The sequence below is a fragment of the Triturus cristatus genome, chromosome 6, assembly GCF_964204655.1.
Source record: "Triturus cristatus chromosome 6, aTriCri1.1, whole genome shotgun sequence".
In the NCBI taxonomy this organism is placed as follows: Eukaryota; Metazoa; Chordata; class Amphibia; order Caudata; family Salamandridae; genus Triturus; species Triturus cristatus.
This window is the reverse complement of record NC_140589.1, coordinates 1,500,819,268-1,500,844,020: the sequence shown is the minus strand read 5'-3', so window position 1 is coordinate 1,500,844,020 and position 24,753 is coordinate 1,500,819,268. Positions and strand designations below refer to the sequence as shown.

The 24,753-nt window shown below is 43.1% G+C and overlaps 1 protein-coding gene across 2 annotated transcripts in view; it reads left to right on the top strand.

Moving 5' to 3' along the window:
• Positions 1 to 24,753, top strand: part of TRMT6 (tRNA methyltransferase 6 non-catalytic subunit) — a 206,652-nt gene that overhangs the window by 6,955 nt on the left and 174,944 nt on the right. For both annotated transcript variants that reach the window (XM_085612633.1, XM_085612634.1), the window contains exons 2-3: positions 8,284 to 8,411; positions 16,598 to 16,707. In XM_085612633.1, coding sequence (XP_085468759.1) covers positions 8,284 to 8,411; positions 16,598 to 16,707 — 238 coding nt within the window. The remainder of the gene's footprint in view (positions 1 to 8,283; positions 8,412 to 16,597; positions 16,708 to 24,753) is intronic.

Here is a 24,753-nt window from a genome sequence, read left to right as displayed (position 1 = left end):
CTGCTATAGTTTGCTGAAAATAACCCTAGCAAAAATGGGGGGTGGGAGGATTCATGACGGACGGCGTAAAAAAGTTAGAGCTTCCTCTCTGGACAATACTGTTCGAAACCATGGCTTGCTATTAGCAGCAGCCTAATTTCTGACATAGCTTTAAGCTTAGGGCCACAACTGACTATTTTCCTTTGAGTCCGAGCTATTGGGATCCGGCCTTTGCAAGTCAGGCGAGGGTCTAGGTGCTGTGTATTCCGCAGGGCAGGTTGAAGCCTCTGAGACTTGCTTTGGTATGTTGCAGGGTTTTCCATCTTGTTTAGCCTTGCAGCGAGGGTTTTTCCAAGGCACTGAGCAGGTAAGTCCCACATCCATTTCATGTTTGTCATTGAATGCTCAATAGCGCCCAGCCGAAGGAATATAGGGTAATTTTCCATCTGCAAAAGAGCCGTCATTTTATCCACGCAACCCTCAATCATGCTCTTCACCCCCAAGGATTCAAAGCAGTAGACCGATGGCTGCTGATTGGCTGGAGTTTGTCTCAGCGTGGCCCTCGCGCGTCCCACACTGAGGGACTAGGCTATGCTCTTTGTAGCGCTGAGTGGTTGCCAGGTGTGGAGGATCAACAAGGGCTGACTCATGGGATCCTATGCCTGCTGGTAGTAGTCCCCAATCACCACACGGGCTCTGAGACACCCGTGCTGTTGGACAAGTCGGTGCGCTTTGTAGCGCTGAGAGTTTGCGAGGTGGAGAGGATCAACAAGGGCTGCCTCCTGGGCCCTTTGACTGCTCTGTGACACCTCAAGATACTCAGTATATCCATACCACCCACTTTGGAACATGCATTGCGTGCCTGCTTAACAATCCAGTTTGCTCCAAATCTCATATCTAGGGATTAGCCACTACTCCAGAGACCACAGCAAAAACTAGTTATGGGAGCCTAATACATCAAATCCACACACATCTATGCTTTTCTTGGCTAGGCAGAGTCGCAAACATCAAATTGACAGTTGTATCTGCTGCTCCTATTTAGCTTACAAATACACCCATTACACCTCTGTCGGGCACATTGGAAACGATACAGGGGGGGGGGGGACCTATGTATAGGGTGGCAGAAACCACGCATGGCCCTAACATTGTCGTACCGACATCCAAGTGAGGGAGGCCTTGGGGTCCCCAATGGGGAATAACACTACCAGACTGCACAGTTAAACCCCAATGGTTGAATGGTCCAGGGAAAGGATGGAAAACACTGGGGCTTTATGGACCAGAAACACTGGTGCTTTATGGGCCAGCAAGTGGCTGGAATAAAAATATATATCCATCTGGACATTGCACACCTTACCCCTGACCTCAGGCCTATTTGGGTCTTTTTTTTCCCCCAGCACAGCCCATCTCGACAATGTGAACTCTGGGATCTGTAGTTCGTGTATCTAAACTACAGTGGCATGTCGTCAGGTGATCGTGGGGTGGAGCTACCCAACCAATGGGAGTGCAGCGTGGTTGTAACTGTGCCGTGTTTGTAGAGGCATCTGAGGAAGGCGCTGGAGCGCTGAAATGCATTATGCCATAATGTCCTATTAAAAGGCTTCTGACAGGATTCCCCGTGTGGCCTCTTGCTGCTCTACATTGGAGGGGTATTGTTTGGAGATATATATATATATATATATATATATATATATATATATATATATATATATATATATATATCCACACATTGCCTCCCTTCTTTTTAGAAAGGCACGCCAACACCAGATGTAATTGGTAGAAATGCTTTTATTCCAAACGCAAAGCCTCACGGGTCATGTACACCCAACGCGTTTCTCCTCTTTCAAGGCTTGATCACGGGTGGAAAGTTTCTGCATTTGACTCACTGCGTGATATTCACCACTGCCTTTATGTCTTTCTGCAGAATCGACTACAAACAGGTGAGTTCGTTTTTTTTCCTCTCCATAAACGTAGCTTGGCAAAACTTGCACAGTTGCTACTTAAATGTTTATAAATGAGGATTTGTTTGTAGTTGCATAGTTCATTTTAAAACCTGTTAATTATCCGTGGCTGTCGCGCTTAGCATTTCATACACAACTTCCATCAGCAATTGGAAAGTTCCATCTCACAACCCTTGCCTGCTCACCTTCGTTTTTCATTTGGATTAATATACGTCTTTTAACATATGGTTGCAAAGCGGGCCGGTCTCACTGCCAAAAATATACCACTGAAAGTGCTCCGATCTGTGAGCCTCAGACCCTTCAGGGCGGGTCAGCATGCTGACCCGCCCTGAAGGGTCTGAGGCTCACAGATCGGAGCACTTTCAGTGGTGTGTGTGTGTGTATATGTGTGTATATATATATATATATATATATATATATATATATATATTATATATTCTCCCTCTTACTGGCCTCACAACTTTCCCTTCCTCACTTGAACCATTTATATCAAATCCTGAGTTCTCGCTGGCTCTTAAGGGCGATGAGTTTCAAGCGTGCCAGAAAGCGGCGTGCAAACACATTGGTGATGTGATTGACTTGGGAGGGGTAGTCTCATTTACTACTTAAAAAAACAAACTGGATGTTGCCAGATAAAGATATTCTCAGGTGAGGTACTCAGTCTCTGACAGAGGAGAAACTGTTGGCAAGCAGATCTTTAACTGCCTTTGAGGAATGGTTACTGTCTAAAATCAATGACGAGCACATACTATCAAAGCTATATACTTTATTGGAGTCTGCCGTGTCGCTAACAAAATCGGATTCAGATGAGATGACAGAATGAACTTGGTCATACTTTATTGGACAAGGAGTGGTCTGACATACGACATAGATTTCATACTACATTGAGCTCCGCTACGATCGGAGAAACAATGTTAACATTGATGTCCCACTGGTACAATATGCCGGCACAAATGGTATCCCGAAAAGTCAAAGCATTGCTGGAGGGTTTGTTGGAATACAGAAATACTCATGCAACTACTATGGCAATGCCCCAAATTGACTATGTTGGAAAGGAGTATTAGATAGCCTTGACAAGATCGTGTACAATGAAATTCTGCACTTCCCAATGTACCTACTACTAGGTCTCCCCAGTAGCTTGACATACCCTCTACATTCACTCATGAGTAAACGGATAGCTCTTGCACTATGCACAGCAACCCAGGTGTTTTGTTTCCCAATGGTGTACAGATAGAATCCTGTCAATTGACTATTCAGATACAAATATTCAAGCACTATGCCCCCTTTCTGTCTGCAGAATATGGAACACTAACGTCCCCATCCCCCCAAGTAATGACTAAAGTAGCCTTCGTCACATATCCGTGTCATAGATGGTTGAATGGTTTATAACTACAACATAAATATCACTCAGCAGTCATGTTTCTTGTTTTGGGTTTGGCTGGGAAATAGATGAAGGCAGGTGGTGTAGTAATGCCAGCCGGCCCCTTGGGGTGTAGGCAAGAAGTGTGTATTTATCTGTCTTGATTTATAAGGAATTACAATAAAGAAAATTGAATCCATGAAGTGTGCTGCTCATGTTTACAGGTGGTCTAACCACGAGGAACTGCTGGATTTAGAGTTGACCTGTGGGAGAGAAACACAGATTCTATTCTATTGTATTATGTGCACTGGCTACCCAAACAGGCCTCCCAACGCTAAACATAGTAATGCCCTAATTCAACCTGATAAAACAAGTAGCCAGGTTTTCAACAGCTTCCTGAAACTCAAATCATCTTCCACTTTGCATAATCTGATAGGCAAGGAATTCTAGATTTAGGAGCATGATATGCAACGAAACAACCACCACTTCTAACCTTTTAGACCTTAGGGGTAACCATCTGAAATGAAATTGATGATCTCAAAATCCTAATAGTCCCATAGATTCGTTTCGAGTGATGTAACATTGTGCCTTGTGTAAAAAATGCCTCATGGGCCATACAGAGAGCTTTAAATTGAATCCTCTGTATGACAGGTAGCCAGTGCTGGGAGGCCAGAGAACACAGAACAAAGTGATACTTTGGCCACCTCAAAGAAGGCTGGATGATATTGCCATTTTTACAGCTACCGATGCATTGATCACACATGAATTGTTCGTTTAGGTGCAAGACAACAACAGATGAACAAGTAAAAATAACTTGCAGTGCTTGTCCTCTGTGGTGCCTTCAAGACAAGGAAATAGGATGTGCAGGACTAGCCTGCCAGGCAGGTATGCCCAAGACAGGAAGTGCATGATATGTTCTGTTACTACCTCTCTCTCATCTCCCAGATGGTGCCAGTGAACGTCCAGCATGGAGAATCTTGTGGCCCTTGTTGATCATGTTGCTTGTCCCTTCCACCAAAAACAACTCTGGTGCTCTTTTCTGTGTTTAATGAGAATGGCAATCCCAGCAGGACACGACAGAAATAAGTGATTTAGTACACGAGGGCAGAGTTGGATTGCCCATAGACCACACTATGTGAAATGCTGTTTACAGATAACCGAGTCTGAATACATGCAAGCCACACTAACAATGTGGCTGCGCTTGGATGATCGAAGTAAGAGGGTAGGTTGAAACCGTACCAGAAAAAGTTCCAACTCCAGAGCGGTAAAGATAAAGTTTTGTGAATGTATGGCATAAAGGTTATGTTAACCTTTAACATAAGCATTCGTAATGCTATGTTAGGTTGCACATGCGTGTGAGGCTACTCTGTTGTGTTTTACATTATATGTTGAAACAAGCATTCACCAGTTTGGCTTGAAAAATCAAATAGGTCTGCCTTTTTTTTGAGTGGAAGTTCTTCATTATTTGGTGGGTTTGTGGATAAATGTGAGAATAGTTTGATGGATGGTTAGATCACTCGTCTGCCTTTGTATGTTGAGTGCATAAATGAGTTAATGGCCCTAACAATCCATGCACTCGTTCACCTATGCAGCCCACATGTACTTACCCATTCCATCAGGGATGCATTTGTTTATTTATTTAAGCAACATTAAGATTTTGAACAAACCCTTTTAGTTGAGGTCCGCAACGCTGTATAAAACTGGCAGGTGAGAAAAAGAAGTCTGTATTCATCATACCTTTCTTTGCAGAGTAGTAGCTACGGACTGTGAATGTCGGGGTGCATGATGATGCTCCGCCGAGTAATGCCTAACTGCTTTCTTTGGTAGTTAGGGGTGCATGGTTAGGTCTTTTTTTCTAAGTTCTGGCATATCTTCATGTGGGATGGTTTTGTAATTGGCGAGAACTGCCGTTTACCACTAGAATCCCAGGGCATTTGGTATTGTTGCCTTTCATCATGATTAGCCAAAACTCCTTCATTAACCTAACTTTCCAAATGTAACACCGTCTAGTAGTCCGTGCTTGCTCAAGTAGAGGTGTGGAATTCAGACTCCATATGCCACAGCCATCACTCATATTCTAGTTATTTATCGAGACTGAGAAATTATGGATAATTAAATTGTTACACACAAAAACAAATTTCTAGCACATTATGGATCGAAAATGTCACTCCAGATATTTTAATTGCTCTTGGACGCTGTAAGTATATAGCATTTGGATTAATAACTAATGACTAGGGACTCTGAAGGATTCAGCAGACTTTCAAATGCACTCTGGGTGGGTGCGGTACTCAATCTTTCACAAAGAAAAAACCCATAGTGAATCCAAGACCAAAGGGAAATACTGTAATAATTGTTTCCCTGTCTGGCCTCTACTGCAGCATGTTTTCTGGTATCACCTCTGTGTCCTCTCGTGGCAGTAGCGTGTCAGAATAAAAACTCAGCAGGTTTGATGGCCTGTATACGGTTTTGACTACAAATCTCACCATGTCACAAGTTCCTTGGCTAACTGAGGAAAAGAATGGTTCATATTTAATGTATAGCTTCAGACATTGGTTACGTTGCCCCATTGAAGACCTCACGTTGCTTGTGATGTGAAGTACAGTTCTTTATTAGTTTGCAATTTCTGTGCAGGTTATAATGGTGCCACTCTGGGCCTACTCTGAATATTAAAGGTAGGCCAGTTGTATGAGGAACAAGTACAGTTATTTGATGGTGCTTTTGGCACATCAGTTAATGGATTAGTGGTAGCAAGTAAGATCTGTTGGTAGGTGCTGTGTTTCTGATGTAAAACAACTCCTTGCCTGCGACTAGTCAACCATTATTATTGTGCCAAACATGACCATGTCAGTTTCATCCAAGGCTAGTTCAAGACAATTGTGGATTATCATATCAATGCCCTATTTTTATATGGTGCTTCATAGCTCAATTTTGCGGTTTCAAAGGGCTGCAATTAACCGATTTTGCTATTGCCCAGCTTTATGGTACTGAGATGAACATTTTCCTAAACTAGCTAAAACATATCACAACACTTTGGGTCTAGTAAGCCCTGGGGTCTAATGTATTGCTCTTTTGACTCCTTTCTGTTGATTATTGTTATTGACATTCCTACAACTGGAGAACATTCCAACATTTTTATTGTACAAATAAGTATCTTAAACTATTCTGTGTTTTTATGATGGTGAACCAACCACTTATCATGCTTACGTTTTTCTGTAGCATGGTGTACTTGAAAGGCGATGTTGCACTTTACATCTGACAGAAGTCTACACTAAACCTATTTAAGCTAGGTTTTATGAGCAGTGGAGTAACAGGATTTAAATGTTAGAAAGGAAAGAAGAGGAATAAAAATTCTTTGATTGAGAAACACATCGAAATGCGTGAGTTTTCAACTGTTCTCTAAAAGAGAGGAGGTCTGATTGAGACTTGAGTAATGGTGGTAGGGGATTCAGTTTGGGTATATCACTAGGAACATTTTGTTCAGTGCCTGAGATGTTGTAGATTTCGAGGTTTTAAGTTGAAGAATGTCATTGCTCCATGATCCTCTCAGTGACTTGGAGATGGTCAGAAGCTTGCCAGAGAAGGTGGAGGGTCCAGGTGCAAGGAAAGATTTGTATCCGTCCTAGTGTTCATGTAATTCCTTCCACACCAGTGAGATGGGATCAACCTTTCTCTTTGTAGCAAAGAGTGAGGTTCTAGCATAAAGTAATACTTCAACAGTTGACAGGGATCAATAGGGGAATCCAGCAAAAGCATTGGTAAAGTGTAATTAAGTAATGACTTGTGCACAAACAGAAGTTTTTTTGCTGTTTAAGTGCTATAGTGTTTTTTATTTTCTTTAGTAGATGTATACTGAAGATTGTGTCCGCTTTCTTCTGTGAGATGAGACTGATGGTATGGTCCATGGGACGGGACTTATGATTGGGGCAGCGTTCATCAGGGAAAGACAGACTGCCCATGGCTAAGTCAGGGCACATCACACCCTGACATATGTAGGGACAGGGCGCATAAGTTAGGGCAAAAAAAAGAGTACTTCTCAACTGGCATCAAACAACTCCTACATCCCCAGGCACTGCACTTTGTAATTTGCACTTTTTCTTCATATTCATATATGTTTTACATTTTATAAATTACACATCCCACCTCACAGCCCCAGGGACAGTAAATTCAGGGCCCAGAGGTATCTCAGATGTTCTTAACTTTGCATGGCGGAGCAAAAGCTTGTACAGAGTAATAAGTCCGCTCGCACAATATTTGAGACTGCACTAATTTCAACATGTCCGAGAGATTTCTCTTGATCTAGGAAATGTTGTTATTTTAATGGGCCTTGTTTTAACGCCATGCTTTTATTGTAATGACCGTGTTAATTATGCTACTTGTATGATTTTAAGTAAACACATAATACATCTTTGACTTGACAAGACTGACTTTTGTGATCCATGGTCAAGCCCAAGTATTTCAGAGGAGGATAGAGTAGGATGGAAATCTGCAAATTTGAGATTGTCCAGTGCTTTATTGAATTTGTTGTTAGACATGCAGGTGAAGAGAATACATTATGAGTTTTGGGGATTTGGCAGGGAAAAGTTGTTTTATACCCACTTCTGGATATTCCTGAGACACAATTCTATGGTGGTAATTTTATTTAGGGTTATTGTGTCTTAAAGTACTGCTGTATTATGCTTCCAAAGTCTACTGATAGTTCGAAGAGGGGTCCTAGGAATAATGTTAGTATCAGAATGGAGTAATGGGGGATGCCAGAGTTCATTCGTGTGGTAGTTGAGGTGTGGTTTCCAATTTTCATTAGTTTGCTGTTGACACTGTCCTGTATGATCTAGGTGGAGAACTAGTGCACAATCTGATCGGGGGGGGGCCAGGTCTTGCGCTATTTAATAAATACTGTATGTTGGCAGGCAATTTTCTTTTATGCAGCAAGAGTTGATGACAAATGTATTGACTGGGCGCATTTAATAAATGTTTCTCTTTTTATAGAAAAGTCATTTTTGGAAAACAATGGATTCTTTTGGACAATGCTATTGGTCAATGTTATGGAACGACATTCGAGATCGGTGGTGGTGGGAAGCTTCTGCCTATGACGAAAATGGAGGACACTGCAACAGGTAAGATTTTGGAGAATTGTTCGGGAGATGTATGAGATAAAGGAATAACCTAGATAAGAATATATTAATGTCTTACCATCAATAACTGCTTTGAAAGGCACTATCAATTTCAAATGTTTTTCTGTGTCCCGTATAAAGGTTACCCTGCATCCCAGGGATGTTGCTTTATTTCATACAAATGCTGTTTTGTCAGTGTTTGGCATTGCAGATATGATTACCATCATTAATGGAAACATTGTGACTTGTTTTTATATAGCAAATCGGATCACGGTTCACCAATTTCTATGTGCTGTTACTATTATTTAATTGAATGTTATTCAGTTTACCAGCCTTTGCAGGAATAAAAGCGGTGTTCTCCTTGCTTTTAAATATCCTGAAGGGAAGATTGCAGAATATGCCTGTGGTGCATAGAGCAGTTGGTAAGATCTTAGAGATGACTGGGGTAGAGAAACTTGAGTTCTCCACCTTGCTGGGATTGGTAGTTCAGGTAAAGGAAGAAGGCCCAATTTCTAAAGCAGCCGTGTTGGAATGGATACGGCAATCTCAAGGCGAGCTGTGGGAAAATGATATCCACCAAAACATTATGGTAGTTTTCCATTTGTTCTATAAAATAGTTATGGGGTAGCGTCAACACGTGTTACTGGACGAGCGAACACAAATGGTAATTTCACAATATTAGTAATAGAAGTAAAGGAAGCCTGTGAGCTGTAAAGAAAGCCCCAACTGTTGACCGCTTCAAGATACAGGAGGGTTCTGGAATCTCCGTGTTTTTTTATTTTTTTTTGCGAAAATGTAAAATGTAGGCTTGTCGTGTTGTCACGAATGTTACATCACACTTGTATGGAAATGTAAATCTAGCGTTCTCAACTTGAAAAGGTTTTCATGGTTGTAACACATGACCCAATGCTTTTTGGGAGAGAAGCACTCTTCATCAGGGGTAACTGTGAATTCAAGAGCAAGATTAGCTAATTATACATCTGAGAAACCATGCAACATTGAATTAGGAAAGACTGCATTGCATCTAAATCCTTAGGCCAACTGTCATTGCAATGCGTGCTCAACATTACTGCGAATTGGCGTGAACTAGTGCGCTGTAATAGGCTATAAAAAGCAACACTTGGAATCATAGAAAGGAAGTAACAACCCTTAGCAAGAACGTCCAATCTCTTCAGTGGGCGAAAGAAGAAGTGAACATGAACAGATCCCAGCATACACTGGTACTGGTGGATGGAATCCCAGCGTGGTGTCGACACCGACTGTTGTGTGCAAATCCATCTCCGTGTCTCCTTGAGCAAAGACTATGAAAGAGTTTGTGTATAGGCTGCTGATTTTGTTCCTTTCAGCGACTAAACCAATCTCATCTTTGTAATTGATTGCATTTTTGCCCACCTAATGGGCACCCATCCAAACAATACATAATTCAGTTAGGTTTGACATGTGGAAGACTGCCTTCTTGCAGCTAGGCGAGTAGGATAAATTTATCATTTCTAAACAACCTTTCATTAAGGTACAAGGTTATACATAACTAGATCGCATGCCACTGTATAATGGGTGATTACAACACTACCACTTCATTGTGGAATATTACTTTTTCCATTCATTTGGCGACACCTCCACGCTCCCATTGAACACCTGCTCAAATATGGCAAAAGAGTGGAAAAAGACCCTGGAATCGAAATAACCATGGAGAAATAAAATGGTAATCTGGGTTCCACTTGGTTATTTCCTGTGCTGTGGGGCTAAAACTCATAATGACCACAAACGTATGCAGACATACACGCCTGAGTCTGTCCCAGGTATGCTAACAGCCTTTCTCCCTCAACCCCCCCCCCCCCCATTTCAGTCGCAGCTTATTTGGAGGCCTGGTTTTTCACCCCCCTATGTTTCCAGAGCAGCCTTCCCAGTGATTTAGATTTAGCTTGCTGCCTAAGCATCAGGATGCTATATCACACTAATTTTGGCTTCCTTTCTGGAGAGTCCCTCGAACGATGTTGGAGAGCCAACATGGGAAAGCTATTTCTGGCAGGACACGCAGACTAACATCCCAGGGGGGAAACCAATTAACAGTTGCACAGTTACAGTGGTTGCATTGTGATCCTCTTTCGAAGATACTATTTTCTTCCCAATTTATCTTCTTTAACTGTTTTTAAAGGAGGGCATTTCACAGAAGATGTGTTGTCTAAGAAAACCAGATTTTGCTATCTTTTGAAGCTTTACTCTTTCAAAATAATCTATCCATGTACTCTTGAAGTCATGTTCCCATCAACCATACGGCATACTGTTCCCTCCATTTTTCAAACGAGGAAGGTTAGTGCATTTAGAACTAAGCTTTCCTATGGTACTCAAAATCTGGACCCTACGGGGGGACATCAGATCCTGCAACCAACCTCTGCAGAAGTCAAGTACAATATCTGCATGTTTGTTGTCACTTGTGGTTCAGCAATGCAATTATCTGATGATGACTTTTGTTGATAAGTGTTCACCTGTGCCTGACACGGCGGGGACCCAGAAGAAACTGTAGGAATACCTCAGACACATCTGTTGCTGACCTTTAATACAGAACATGATCCTCCTGAACCTGCATGCAGCCTCCAGTAGGGCTTCCCTCTGTTCTTACTCATTGCCTGAATGACCATGTGAGCACCTTGGCAAGGATAAACATTCTATAATTCTATGAATTTTACTTTGCTGCAGCCTTTACTCTGATGGAATACTGACGAAGTAGGTGTAGTGAAAGTACCACCATAGTTCTAGTTGTGATGCTGGGGCTATCATGCTCAAAAACTAGCTTCCTTAAGAAATTGCACCAAGTGCCTGAATTTCTTCCTATACATGGGCACCTCGAATATCCCCAGGTGGTAGATTTGATCCTCGCTTTTGGAAACGGGCTGGTGAATCATTTTGTGACAGTTCAGATTGGAACAATTTTCCATGTTCTGCAGAGTTCCCTCTATCCATAAATTTTTCAATACATACAGTGCCCTCTATATCAGACTTTGTGGTTTTCTAACTTACATTTTCAGATTTATACAGATTACTAGGATTCATCTTGCACTTCTGAATTGAATTGGAAACAAGATTGGCCTCGGAAACCTAGAGGAATGCCTAATACTCATTCAACACTAGGTTAGAATGGAAAAAATGTATATTGCTGGTAAAGTGAACCGAAACCAAAACTTACTGCTCAACCATCTCTTTTTCACATTTCCCACCTCTTAAATATTTGACCCCCCACATTATACTCAAACCTCGAGGTCAATGATGAATCATGATTAAGGCTCCCAGTTTTCCGTTTTTAGGTCTCGCCTAGCTACGCAGCGCATGCACTCCTAGCTTGCAAGACTATTGTCATCAGTTTTGCTTTGGAAGCTGGGTGGAAGCTCCACCCATGCTTGTCATTGGCGCGCGTCACAAATGCTCACTTTTGATTGGCAGGGAGGCATGTTTGTGACCTCCCTGTCTCCTGTGCCTCCCTGGACAGGAGATGTGCACGGCGTCTCTTTTGCGCATGGCAGACTCAACGGGGCTTTGTTAATTGGGTGTTGTATGTATCGGTTTCACCTTTTATATTTCGCTGCATCTCGCCAGTGACGACGTTACACATGCCGTGCAGCGCTTTTTTTACTACTTTCTTTATTGTGTGGGAGGTAAGCTCTAAATCTTCTCTACAAAAGCAACATGTTGTAACATATTTTTGTCCGTCACACATTTTGTTAAATTGTTCTGCGTTGGCTGTCTGCAATCTGCTTGCTTTTATATTTATCTGGCTTTCTTTGAACACATCGCGGAGGTTCATTTTTTTTTTTTTTATGTGCCTTTCCTGACCATCTTGTCGCTTTTGCTTGCCCACATCGCAGTGTTTTATTTTGAGTTTGTAGCTCGTACTCGCTCGGTGAACGTGCACTTTACAAATACAGGTGTTATGTACTGAACAAAAACTAAAGCAAATGGATAATGCGCATGGACAATGTGATGCATGGTTTGAAATTCGATGTAATGCGCTACTGCCTTCTATAAAGTTAAATGAACCCGACAATCTCTGATACCCGGTTGGAGATAATGGGATTTCTGGACACTGCTTTATCCTCCCCTAAACTAGTCGCCACTGCTGGAAATATATACTAATATCACCAGGTGCCTTCTCTAACAGAATGATCTCCTTATCAGTGGTACGAAATGGACACTATAAAATCTAAACGCACTCCTTATGTAAAGAAAATGCTGTACTATTGGACTCCCTTCTTCTATACAAATATTCACTTCATGGTCTACCCCACTGCACAGTTTTTGTCGAGCACATGCAATCAGTTTATTCCGGACAGGTCTTAATTTTGGGTGGCTCCTTTGTGAAATGATGGGAAAATGGTGGTCAGAACAACATGGTGGGTCCCCCCATCCCATTTTGGAAGTTTAAAGTCTTAGGGCCTGGTCCCTGTTCATGCCTGTAAAGCAAGAGGCAAGGCGGTTGTACTTTCCAGGCAGGATTACTGAGGTGCCCTGTTCTTAGGGCTGCCTAAATATGAAATAATCGATGTGAGAATCTATAAAATGCACAGATGGCTCAAAACTGAGTTTCCCTGTGCTGCGAAAAATGGAAGGCTTCTCAACTCCAGTTAAAAAAAAAAAAATATATATATATATATTGTTTCACTGATTATATTCACGGCCATTGGATTTGTGCGGCAGGGAGCACAAAATTGAGCGGCAGGTTTTTACCAAATTATGCGGCAAGAAAAGGCAAAAATAGGCTGTAGAATGCTCCACATTATTTTATAGTCGTACTTCATTGTTTTGTCATTTTCACACTTGGTAATACCGTCTGGGTGAAGATTTCACCCCATTAGTACCAGCTTAACAACCAAATACAGAAATAAGCCACTGAAAGCTGACCAGTTAACCTTTATGAAGGGCATGCAAGCTGGAGGTGAGCTGTAGTGTCGCGCGTGCCACCGTCCCGATCGATCAGTAACATTATCAGGTATCACTTGTGCACCGGAGGGCAGTTGGCGCGCACGCTCCATCGATCGAGCAGGCCTCACACCGGATCCTGCTCGACTCCTCCTGGGCACAAGGTAGATTTACTGCTTTGATGGGGTCAGAGCGCCGTTGCTGTTCTGCTACCAGGGGTCCCCGGTGAGCGCTATGACGTTGAGTGCCCCAGCCCTACCGGTCTCGCCAAAGGGACCAGTCCGGCAACAGATGCGTGTTCGTCCCTTGCGGTAGGCCAGTGCACCCCTGGTCTGCATGCACAGGTCTGCAGCCACGGAAACATACAAGACTCAAGCCGCGAGGCGCTAATTAAGTAAGGTGGCTCCACAAAAGAAAAAAAATCTCATTGGCTTTTTGAGCATATAAACACTTTTCGAGCAGAAGCGCTGAAATCAAGATTTTAAACCCCAAAATGTACACCAGCACTCTGAAGCCTCGAGTACAGTGACACTTGGGGTGCTCTGAACCCCACGCCATATTAGTACATTGCACCATCTCTACTAGCTTGTATGGTGCCAGTGGGTGCTCCAGGGGGCGGGGCACAGCCCAGAGTCGTACCGGCTATTAGTACTTACACAATTAATTTTCATTTTAAACCACACAGTTCTGACCTAAAGGCACGAATCAGATGGGGGAAAATGAATTAACTGTCGCCGTAAATTAATTTCTTTTTATCATTAGCATTTTCTTTTCTGCTTGAAGAGTATCTTGGTGTATCTACATTTAGCAAATGCTGTGAATTTGTGATTACATGCGAGCACAGGCCACTTTACTTTTGTATGTTTTTGGGTAGAATTACATCCTTTGTTTAAAATTGATTCGTTATTTTCACTGCTGTCACAATACTCCTCTAACACACCCGGCTATCTGCTCCATTTGATCTTTCAAATAGCGCACACCACAGACTGAAACATCTCTTTGCGCTTTACTAATAGGTGCTGTAGCTACTCGCCTATAGGCCGCATTACAAGTGGCGGACTCAATTCAGATCCATGGGTCAGAATTACAAGTTGTGTGGTAATTAACACACACTCAGATTTTCCCACTAATACATACCAGACAACTGCAGAAATTCAGTGGGGGGAAAGGTCGTCAAAAAGTCAAAACATGTGGAATGTGGTGTGTTAAATACTGATTCCAAATGTTATGCCACATTCACAAGTTGACACCTGGAATAAGAGGTATTTCCCTCGCGTATTAAATATCTCAACAAGCAGTACTGGTATTTATCTTATGCGTAAAATTGTAATTACAATGCCAGTAACACTAACTGATGTGAGACCTGTTGCATTGCAAATGCTTGTTACTGATTGTTACGGATAAATACAGTCCGAATATATTTTTCAATTCCATTTATTTTTAAAAAGTGGAAAAATGCAGACAATTGTGCTTCTAATTAATGACTCTTTCCATGCCGTCTGCTGTGAATTCCAGGATAATAGATGAGCATGAGGAGTTAAAAACGAATTAAGATATCTAAATACAGGCATATTTTAATATATATTTCAAGTAAATTGCGAATATTTACTTGTTGTTGAAGTGTTTTGCTGTATTTGCCTGCTGAATTTGCTCAAACTCAACAGGCATCACAGTATGAGTGCATGTTTATCAGTTAAATAAATGTGGAAATGTACTATTTTTTACTACATTTATTTACAAACCACAAAATTAATAGGGATAAATACTAATAGGATGGCCCAAAAATAAATATGGATAAATACAGAAGGAAATGTTAAATAAAAACAATAATTCCATAGAACCGGGATCCCTAATCATGATGGTTGCCGTCCTCCAGCATCTAAAACAGACCGAAATCTTACCTATTATTACAGATGTGTTTGAACGGTTCAATAACTTTTTTTGTGCAATGTGTTAACCAGGGTACATACATACCAGGGTACATACACAGTCCAGGGATTCTATGCACCATCAGGCATTCAAATTTCACACTTTACCTTTTTATTTAAGATAACTCCTAATTTAGCATGCCTCTTGTTGCCTAAAATGTACTTGCAATAGAAAAGTTATAAAGTTAAGATTTTAGCTATTAATATATTACCTTTGCATAGTTCTCCATAAAAACAAATAAAGCAACTTACATACACAGTAGAGTAGTGTGAAAGATGAACAAAAAAATGGAACTCTGCCCATAATGTGGAAAACAAAGATTTTAATTTGGATTTTGTGACCTCCTGAATCGAGTCCCGCTCTTCAACACCAAGAATAACTATACCTCCTTTGCTGAACCTGGAAAACGCAAGCCAGACATTTCTTGTTTTGAGATGTCTTCTGTGGTCACACATTGCTCGCTTTATATCACTGTACAGGGCTGAAGCGAAATATTTTACTTATTGCTTTGTCTTGAGAAGCTGGAATTGTTTTTAACTGTAGGAAAGCCTTCTTTGAGTTATATTGTTTACTTGTCAGACCATCAATTAGTTTGTGTAGGCCTAAACTTGCACAGAACCAGATTAATTCCGACTGTAAAGATTTGCATAAATACTGGCTGTTTCAGCAAGAATATGGTGGCTCGCTAGGATCTCCTGGTCAATTAACACACTACCTCACCAATGCTTAAATAAACACATATTCTGTTTTTGCATTAAGAGCTATATAAAGATTTTTTTCTTTATCTTGGAGAGTAGCAAAAAATAAACGTTGCCCTTAAACCATATGACCTTTGAGGAACGGACCCTATAAATACTCTACTAACTTCCAGTTGTGCCAGTAATAACTTAGAAACTCCTCTGCCTGCTCTGCAAGGCATACTGGAGCTCAGACATGTTCCCACATTGTACCCAAAAATAATCTTAAATTCACAATTGGAAAAACCTCACATAGAGAAAAAGTAGATATTTCTGCCTGGGCGCAGATCTTCTAAACTGGGTTATTATTTTTAGTTTAGAATTTGTACATAACTTATTGGGAGCATTTATTACTTCTGGAGAATTTGGCATTTTATTGAAGGAAATATTATTCTATTGGCAAATACATACGTAAATGACCATACATACTTATTCACAGGTCAAGGAGGTGGAACCTGACTAGATCAATTCTTTTCATAGCAATAGCTAAATCCATCAAGGTTTTGGATTGGTAATGGAAAGTCTACATGTCCTTCCATTAGTCTGTCTGTTCTAAATGGAAGCATAGAATTGTTTAAAAACATTTGAATGATCCTATTTGCCATCTTTTAGAAACCATGGAAGCTGGTGCAGACAATCGTAACATAGTAGATGATGGAAAGTCTCAGAAGCTGACTCGAGATGATATTGAGGCATTGAAGGAGAAGGGCATTAAAGGAGAGGTAATTTTTTGTTTTGTTTCGTGAAGTGGTAACATATCCATTAGTTTTACACTGGAATAGATTTCTTAAATTGCTGTGACCTTTTTAAGTGGTATTGGGCACCGTTAATTTAAGCATTGTACTATAGGGCCATTCATTTGTATCCGAGACTGTGCATCAAGCTAATACTTAACACACTAGTGCAACTTTTTATCTGAGAATGTTCAAGGATAAAAGTTTGAAGTATTCTGGCACAACATGTGGCCCAGGATAAAAAGCTATTTTGTCACAAATAGTTGTTGATGGTTATAGTGTACTATACATTAACAGAACATGGATTGTGCCATCTCTTGGGACTAGAAGTGCAGAATGGGTTTACTTGGACGTCCTGAATAATGAGCACGTCTGTAGTCTAGATCAGATTTGACAACAACCCTGTTTGTCTGATTGAACTTGCTCAAACAATTTTGTGTCGCTCAAGACATAGAAAATTTTAGATTTGACCCAATCTCCCCATCTTGGGATTTTCATTCAATCAGGTCATCTCTGGTGTTGTTTATAAGCGTAAGCTGAATATTTGATTTACATTTTTAAATAACCGAAAACCTAGTGATCAGTGTGGTTTGGAACGATTACAATGGATACGCATCAGTCACTTTTAGAGTGTTTTATTATGCCTAAGAACCACAGTCCTTGACTCGATATTGAATTTCAGCTTTTAGAGTTTAGGAATCCTGTGAGAAGACAGTCCATTGTTATTAATAGATTGAACAAACCTTGTTATATACTCTGATAAGGAGGGAGTGTTTGTTAGGCTAAAACATGCTTCTGATCTTCATCTGGGAAAAGGTTATCAATAGCCAATGGTTCACTAGATATGGGACAATGTATTTTTTCTTGCGCCTGGTAAATCGGTCTTTTTCCTCAATTGAAAAGTCACACGTGGATATGAGGTTTATGCTTGGTTTGCTCTTCTTCATGGGAAACCTTTTATAATTCTCTCAAGTGCCTGAAAAGTTTCATGAAGTTGTGGAAATATACCCTTTATGGGGTACACTGGTGAATGGTCACCCTTTCATCTACAGGTTCAAAAACCAACAAAGTAGAGATCTGCACTGGAGTTGGGAATAAATAACAAGTTTATTAATCACTCATGAGTGGGACCACGTCCACACAGCACTCTCAAGTGCAGCCTGAGGTAGTACACTGAAGTCATAGAACACAGAGCTTATATACAAATTTGGTGCATTGCAAGCATGTGAACAGAAATAGGAAGACCAGTTTTAGAAATAGTTTTCAGCAAACAAGGACAGATGAAAAACCTCATGGTCAGCAAAGTGGGAGTGGGAGCAGGAGTGCTTACGGCAGTAGCAAATGATTGACATTTAACAGGTGTACTGGCAGCTACAAAGTCTCAGCACATACTTTGCTTTTAGCTGAGTCAAGAAGTCAACTAAAATAGATAGCACAGGCAGGGAAAAAGACTAGCAGCAGAGGATGGGAGAATTACAGAGCCAGCAAAATGGATGCCATAACCAAGATGGCTTCAGCTTATGCTAACGGAAATTATTCCATATTTCCACAAAGTTGTAATAGGAACTTATGTCCTAATGTCTGCAAAGGTACTGTATGTCCCCAATGAAAATGTCTTAGTCTGGTTCAATTATTATATTATGTCCTATGCTGTTTTTGAGAGTTTTGAAAGGCTATTTCCCTAATTCCTTGTAAGTGATTCTGCAACCTTGATTTTCCAGAGTATTTTGTGTCCCTTCCTTCCCCTACTGCTTTCAAAGTACTTTTGTAGTGTCTGAGGTAGTTTATCAAGTAAGAGGTCAGAAGGACTAAATCCTGTTGAATACTTGGTGTGCTGCATTGTATAGATCAGATCCGTATTAATTTCACTACTCTGCCCTTCCATTGTTGTCCAGCTGTTTCTCTAAGCATCTGTTTTATTATGAGATTCTACTTCTGATGGATACATCTGCCAGTGGATTCCTCACCTTGTGAATTTCCCCTGTGCCAGCAACATTCGGAAACTTTTGTAGCTCTCCACGCCGAAGAGGACGACGTCACAGAAGCGCGGCTCCGCTGACGTCACTGGATCCATAAGAGGGCCTCGTTGGCGTGATGATGTCAGTTCCCTTTTTTCCGCGCCGTCGACGCTAACGATTTTCTGGGACTCTCCGTAGCTTTTACTGGTTACTTTGTGTTTCTGCTGGTGTTTCTGCTTTCTTCTTGCTTCTTTTTCAAGATGTCGACGAAGAAGTCAGGGTTCAAGCCCAGTAGAGAGCGTGGTAAACGCATGTCCATTACGGATCCACACGAGGATTGTGTCTGGTGCCTGTCGTCAGATCACAACGTCGAGGGATGCTAATGGTGCCGCAAGATGAATCCAAAGGCCTTAAAGGAAAGAGAAGCTAAGCTATTTATAGCGAAAATGAGATAGGAGAAGAGAGGTCGAAGACATTAAAGATCAAGGTCCAGGTCGATATCGAGGTCCAGGTCGGGCTCGAAGTCGACTTCGGGTCATGCTTCGAAGTCGAAGAAACATAAAAAGAAGAAGGGGCACGGCTCTCGACGCCATTCAGATAAGGAGGCGGCTCCGAGATCGACTTCACCTGCTCCTTGACGTCGTAAGGATTATGTTTCTCTTCCTCCTTCTGTGTCAAATCCGGATTCTCCTGTTTGCCCGACTTTGCTTGCAGCTTCTCTGGAGCGTTCTCCGGCTCCATCACCGACGCCGACACAATCTTCGGCTCCAGTGGCAGAGGCTCCGGCTCCTGATGAGTCTTCGGCTCCATTGGCTCCATTGTCGGCGCTGATTGGTCCGAGTCCGGTAATGTCTCAATCTGAGCCTTACCCCCCCCTTTCCTGGCCCGGGACAAGACCCATCGCATTATTTAAATGTTATGTATGGCGTCTTTTCGAGAGCGATGTACCCCTCCGGAGAACCTTCGGGTCCCATGGGTCCAATGGCCTTTAATCTGGGGGTCCCTCAGGCCTACGCTCAGGCTCCATTTATGGCATTCTTTCCAGTGACGCCGTCTTGGCATTTCCCGGCGCTGAGGACGTCGACAGCGCTCCCTTCTTGTCCAGCTCGACCTCGTTCGACTCCAGCTGCTCTTCCGGATCGGTGTTCGGCTCTAGCTCCGTCGGAGTCGTGTGCGGCGCCGCCGACGCTGGTTCTGAGGATTAGGTCCAGGCGAGAAGCACAGAGAATTTTGGAGGAGCAGAGGTACCAGGTTGAAGAAATGGAAGAGGGTGAGCTCATGGAGTCAGATGACTTGTTTGTGGAACTAAAAGAGGCAAGTGGCCTTGATTTGTCACCGGAATGGGAGCTTACTCTTCTTACTGATGCTCCCTCTAAGGATGTTTATACTTGACAAGGGGAAACCCGTGAGGTAGGAAGGACCTAGGGTACTTACTAGTTTGAAAAACAAGGGTCCTTCAAAAGCAATTCAGCATGGGATAAATATAGACCAGAATCGGCTCTATATAATTATGCAATGCCCAGCCGGACATTGAGGTTTAATGATCAAGAAAAACAGATAATTTAGACATACGTGTGAATATTGAGTGGGACACAGTCCTGCGTCCTTCAACACTTAACAAGGGCAAGCTTTCACGATAGTACAATGTCATGCACAATTTAAACGCATATGTTAAAATTGTGCATGACATTGTACTACCGTGAAAGCTTGCCCTTGAATCTCGTATTGGCTATAAGCTTCCCTCTTCAGCCTGATAAATGTCTTATATGTTTGACTGTTTGTAATTTTGTTTAGTGTTGAAGGACGCAGGACTGTGTCCCACTCAATATTCACACGTATGTCTAAATTATCTGTTTTTCTTGATCATTAAACCTCAATGTCCGGCTGGGCATTGCATAATTATATAGAGCCGATTCTGGTCTATATTTATCCCATGCTGAATTGCTTTTGAAGGACCCTTGTTTTTCAAACCCTCTAAGGATGTGGCTCCTTACCACAGGGTCATAAGGAAAACAGTGGAGCTTTTGGACTTACAGCTCCCAACTGCTGAATTTAAACCCAACATCCTTACTGAGGTTCTTCATCCTCCCTCCACCGTGGTAGAGCCTTTACTTCCATTTAATGATGCCATCACTGAGCCAGTCATGGAGTTTGGAGTAAGCCCTTTTCGGCTCCGGCTGTATCTGTCTGTTGCTAGGAGGTACAGAGCGGCTCCAGGAGATCCGGACTTTCTTACATCCCATCCTTCTGAAAGTCTGGTGGTTCATGCTGCCTGTTCAAAGAAGTCTTCTGGGGCTTTTCCACAAGTTCCTAGTGATGGGGAGTCGAAAAAGCTCGACCAATCGGCCAAGAAGGTGTTCTCCTCGGCGAGTATGGCCTTAAAGTCCACAAATGCCACCTGTCTCTTGGCCCGTTATATCCACGCTCTCATGGATTCTACTAAACAGTTGGCTCCTAAGTTGTCTGAGGAGGACAGGCAGAATTTTAATGAAGTCTTGTTGGACACTCCGGCGGCTGCACGACCGGTTATCCAGAGTGGTTTGGACACTGCGGACTCTGTTGCCAGGATCATGGGCTCCTCGGTCGCCACAAGGAGGAGTGCTTGGCTTAAATCTTCAGAGTTCTCTCCTGGTGTACAGGAACACTTCTGGACTTGCCTTTTGATGGTTCTGGGCTGTTCGGGAAGAAAGCGGATTCAGCCTTGGAAAGGTTCAAGGACAGCAAAGCCATGGCCAAGTCTCTGGGCCTGCAGGCACAGCCTAGAGGTTCCTCTTATAGGAGGTACAGAGGGTTTGGGAGGTCGTCCTTGCGGACCTTCCGGCAGCCTCAGCAGCAGCAACAGCAGCAGCAAAATACCCTGTATAAGAACTACAGGGGCAGGAACAGAGGTCGTGCTCGAGGTCGTCAGCTCTCCTCCTCCTCTTCTTCCCTCCCTCCTACCACTGCAAAGCAGCCCTAGATCCAACATTCTGGATCATGTTGGTCCTGTGGGGGGTCGGCTTACCCATTTTCTACAAGATTGGGAATTGGTCACTACAGACCTTTTGGGTTCTAGATCTTGTAGAAAATGGGTATGCTCTTCCCTTTCGGGAATTCCCTCCGAATGACCCTCCTTGCTAAGGTGCTTGCTCGGAGGACCACCTTCTTCTCCTGCAGGAGGAAGTCCTTACATAGTTGAAAAAAGGTGCGATAGAGGTGGTTCCAGCGCAGGAAAGGGGTCAAGGATGCTACTCCCGGTATTTCCTGATTCCAAAGAAGGATGGCAAGCTACGTCCAATCCTGAATCTCAGGGTCTTGAACCTTTTTCTGAAGCAGGAGAAGTTCCAAGATTCTCACCCTTGCGCAGGTTCTTCAAGCACTGCAACCGGAGGACTGGATGGTGTCGATCGACTTGGAGGATGCGTATTTTCACATCCCCATCCTGAAGTCGCACAGGAGGTGTATCCGTTTTACGGTAGGGTCGCAACATTATCAGTTTGCGGTTCTCCCGTTTGGTCTTACTCCTGCACCTCGAGTTTTCACCAAGGTGATGGCAGTGGTGGCAGCCCATCTCAGAAGGTCAGGGATTCCAGTTTTCCCCTATCTGGACGACTGGCTAATCCAAGCGGAGTCGCCGGAGAAGGTGCTTCATCATCTGCAGGTTACAACTCAGCTGTTGTACAAATTGGGTTTCTCGATAATCGTGCCCAAGTCTCACCTCGTGCCCTCCCAGCGCAACCTGTTCATAGGGGCGGTACTGGACACTACTGTGTGTCGAGCATTCCCACCTCCTCAAAGGATTCTCGAAATACAGGAAATGATTCCTTTGTTTTATAATGGAGCGGTTGTTCCAGTCCTGAAGGTCCTTCGTCTGCTCGGTCTGTTTGCTTCCTGCATTCTGTTGGTCAACCATGCACGCTGGCACATGAGGGCGCTCCAGTGGTGCCTCCACAGGCAGTGGTATCAGCACAACGGAGATCTCGGGGAGTCTGTGAGGATCTCCAGAGAAGCTGCAGCGAATCTGTCTTGGTGGAGGGCAATTTGTCTCAAGGAAAGCCCTTCCATCTACCTCCATCGGTGGCCACAGTGATAACGGATGCATCCACTTTAGGGTGGGATGCGCATCTGGGGGATCTGGAGATCAAAGGTCTTTGGTCTCCAGAGGAAAGGTTGCTTCACAACCTTTCGGAGTTGCGGGCGATACGTTTGGCACTCAAGGCCTTCCTCCCTTCCCGGTCAGTCTGTTCAGGTCCTGACGGACAACACTACCACGATGTGGTATGTCAACAAGCAGGGAGGAGTGGGGTCGCATTGTCTCTGCAGAGAGGCTCTGCGTCTCTGGTCCTGGGTTCAGGATCATCAGATTTGTCTGATGGCAAATCATCTGGCCGGAGTTCTGAACTTGCGTGCAGACAGTCTGAGTCGGCAGTTCTCTGCCGACCACGAGTGGAGGCTTCATCCGGAGGTGGTTTGTCTCGTCTTTCGGACGTGGGGAACTCCTCGGGTGGACCTGTTTGCCACTCACGAGAACGCTCACTGACCGTCATTCTGCAGTCTCCAGTATCCGATGCAGGGAGCTTTGGGGGACGCGTTTTAGTTGAGATGGGACTCCCATCTCCTTTATGCGTTTCCTCCCATACCCTTGATTCCTCGGGTTCTGAGGAAGATTCGCCAAGACTGGGCCCAAGTCATATTGATCGCCCCGGATTGGCCAAGAAGGGTGTGGTATACAGATCTTCTCCACCTCTCCTTGTGCCCTCAGCTTCGTATCCCTCTCAGGGCAGACCTCCTCTCGCAGTCGCAGGTTCTACACCCCCACCTCCAGAGCTTACACCTTCATGCCTGGAGATTGAACGGGGCAACCTGAATTCTTTCTCTCTCCCGCCTGACGTGGTAGATGTAATTTTGTCTGCCAGGCGTCATTCCACAAAGTCTGTCTATTCCTATAGGTGGTCTAAATGTGTCCTTTGGTGCGGAGAGAAGTCTATTGACCCTTTGAGGGCTCCTTAATCCAACATCCTTCAGTTTGCGCTGTCTTGCTCAGCAAGGTTTTGCTGTAGCTACTGTGAAGGGTTATTTATCTGCTTTGTCGGCATTCGTTTGTTTGCCGGATCAGCCGTCCTTGTTTAAATCACCCATTGTATTACGGTTCATTAAGGGCCTGATCAACAAATTTCCGCCCACTCCATTTATTGTGCCTCAATGGGTATGTAAATCTTGTCTTAATTTACTTGATGAGTTCTCCCTTTGAGCCCTTGCACAAGTGTCCCTTAAGGCTATTGTCTTTCAAAACAGTTTTTCTCATTGCCATTACCTCAGCAAGGAGGGTAAGTGAGCTTCAAGCTGTAAGTTTGAAACCCCCGTTCTTGACCATTCATGCTGAATGAATGGTACTCAGGACCAGGGCTGCTTTTCTGCCTAAGGTGGTAACTCCTTTCCATCTGGGGCAGTCCATTACCCTTCTTACCTTCTATCCTCCCCCTCACCCTTCTAAGGAGGAGGAGCGGCTTCACTGCTTGGATCCTAAGAGGGCGGTGAGCTTTAACCTCAATAGGACTAAAGACTTTCGGGTGGATGACCAGCTCTTCGTGGGCTTTGTTGGCTGCAGGAAAGGCAGAGCGGTGCACAAGCGCACCCTTTCCAGATGGGTTATCTTGTGCATCAAGATGTTTTTTTTTTTTTTGTGTTTTTTTTTTTTTTTTTAAATATTTATTTTTGCATTCGAATAAGAGGAAACAAAAAACCACTAGCTGTCAATTAAGCTGCATCATTTGATTGGACACATACAGTTCTTACAAGTATCAAGCAGGATACATAGACCATAAAATAGATGACCTTGCAGATAACCATTATTGTGACAGTAAGCAATCCCACAATCAGTCATGGCATCCAAGGTGTACATTTTAGCAGTGACCCAGGTAATCCATTATCAGTTAGTCAGTAAATATGCTGTGAGAGGGTTCCAAATGTCACAGGGTTTGGAGGAGCTAGGCAATTCCTCAGCATAGCATGTGAATTGATCACAACAATAGACCAAGTCCTGCAACCATTGTTTAGTTTCTGGGGCCCGCCTCCCACCCCAACAGATCGAAACCCT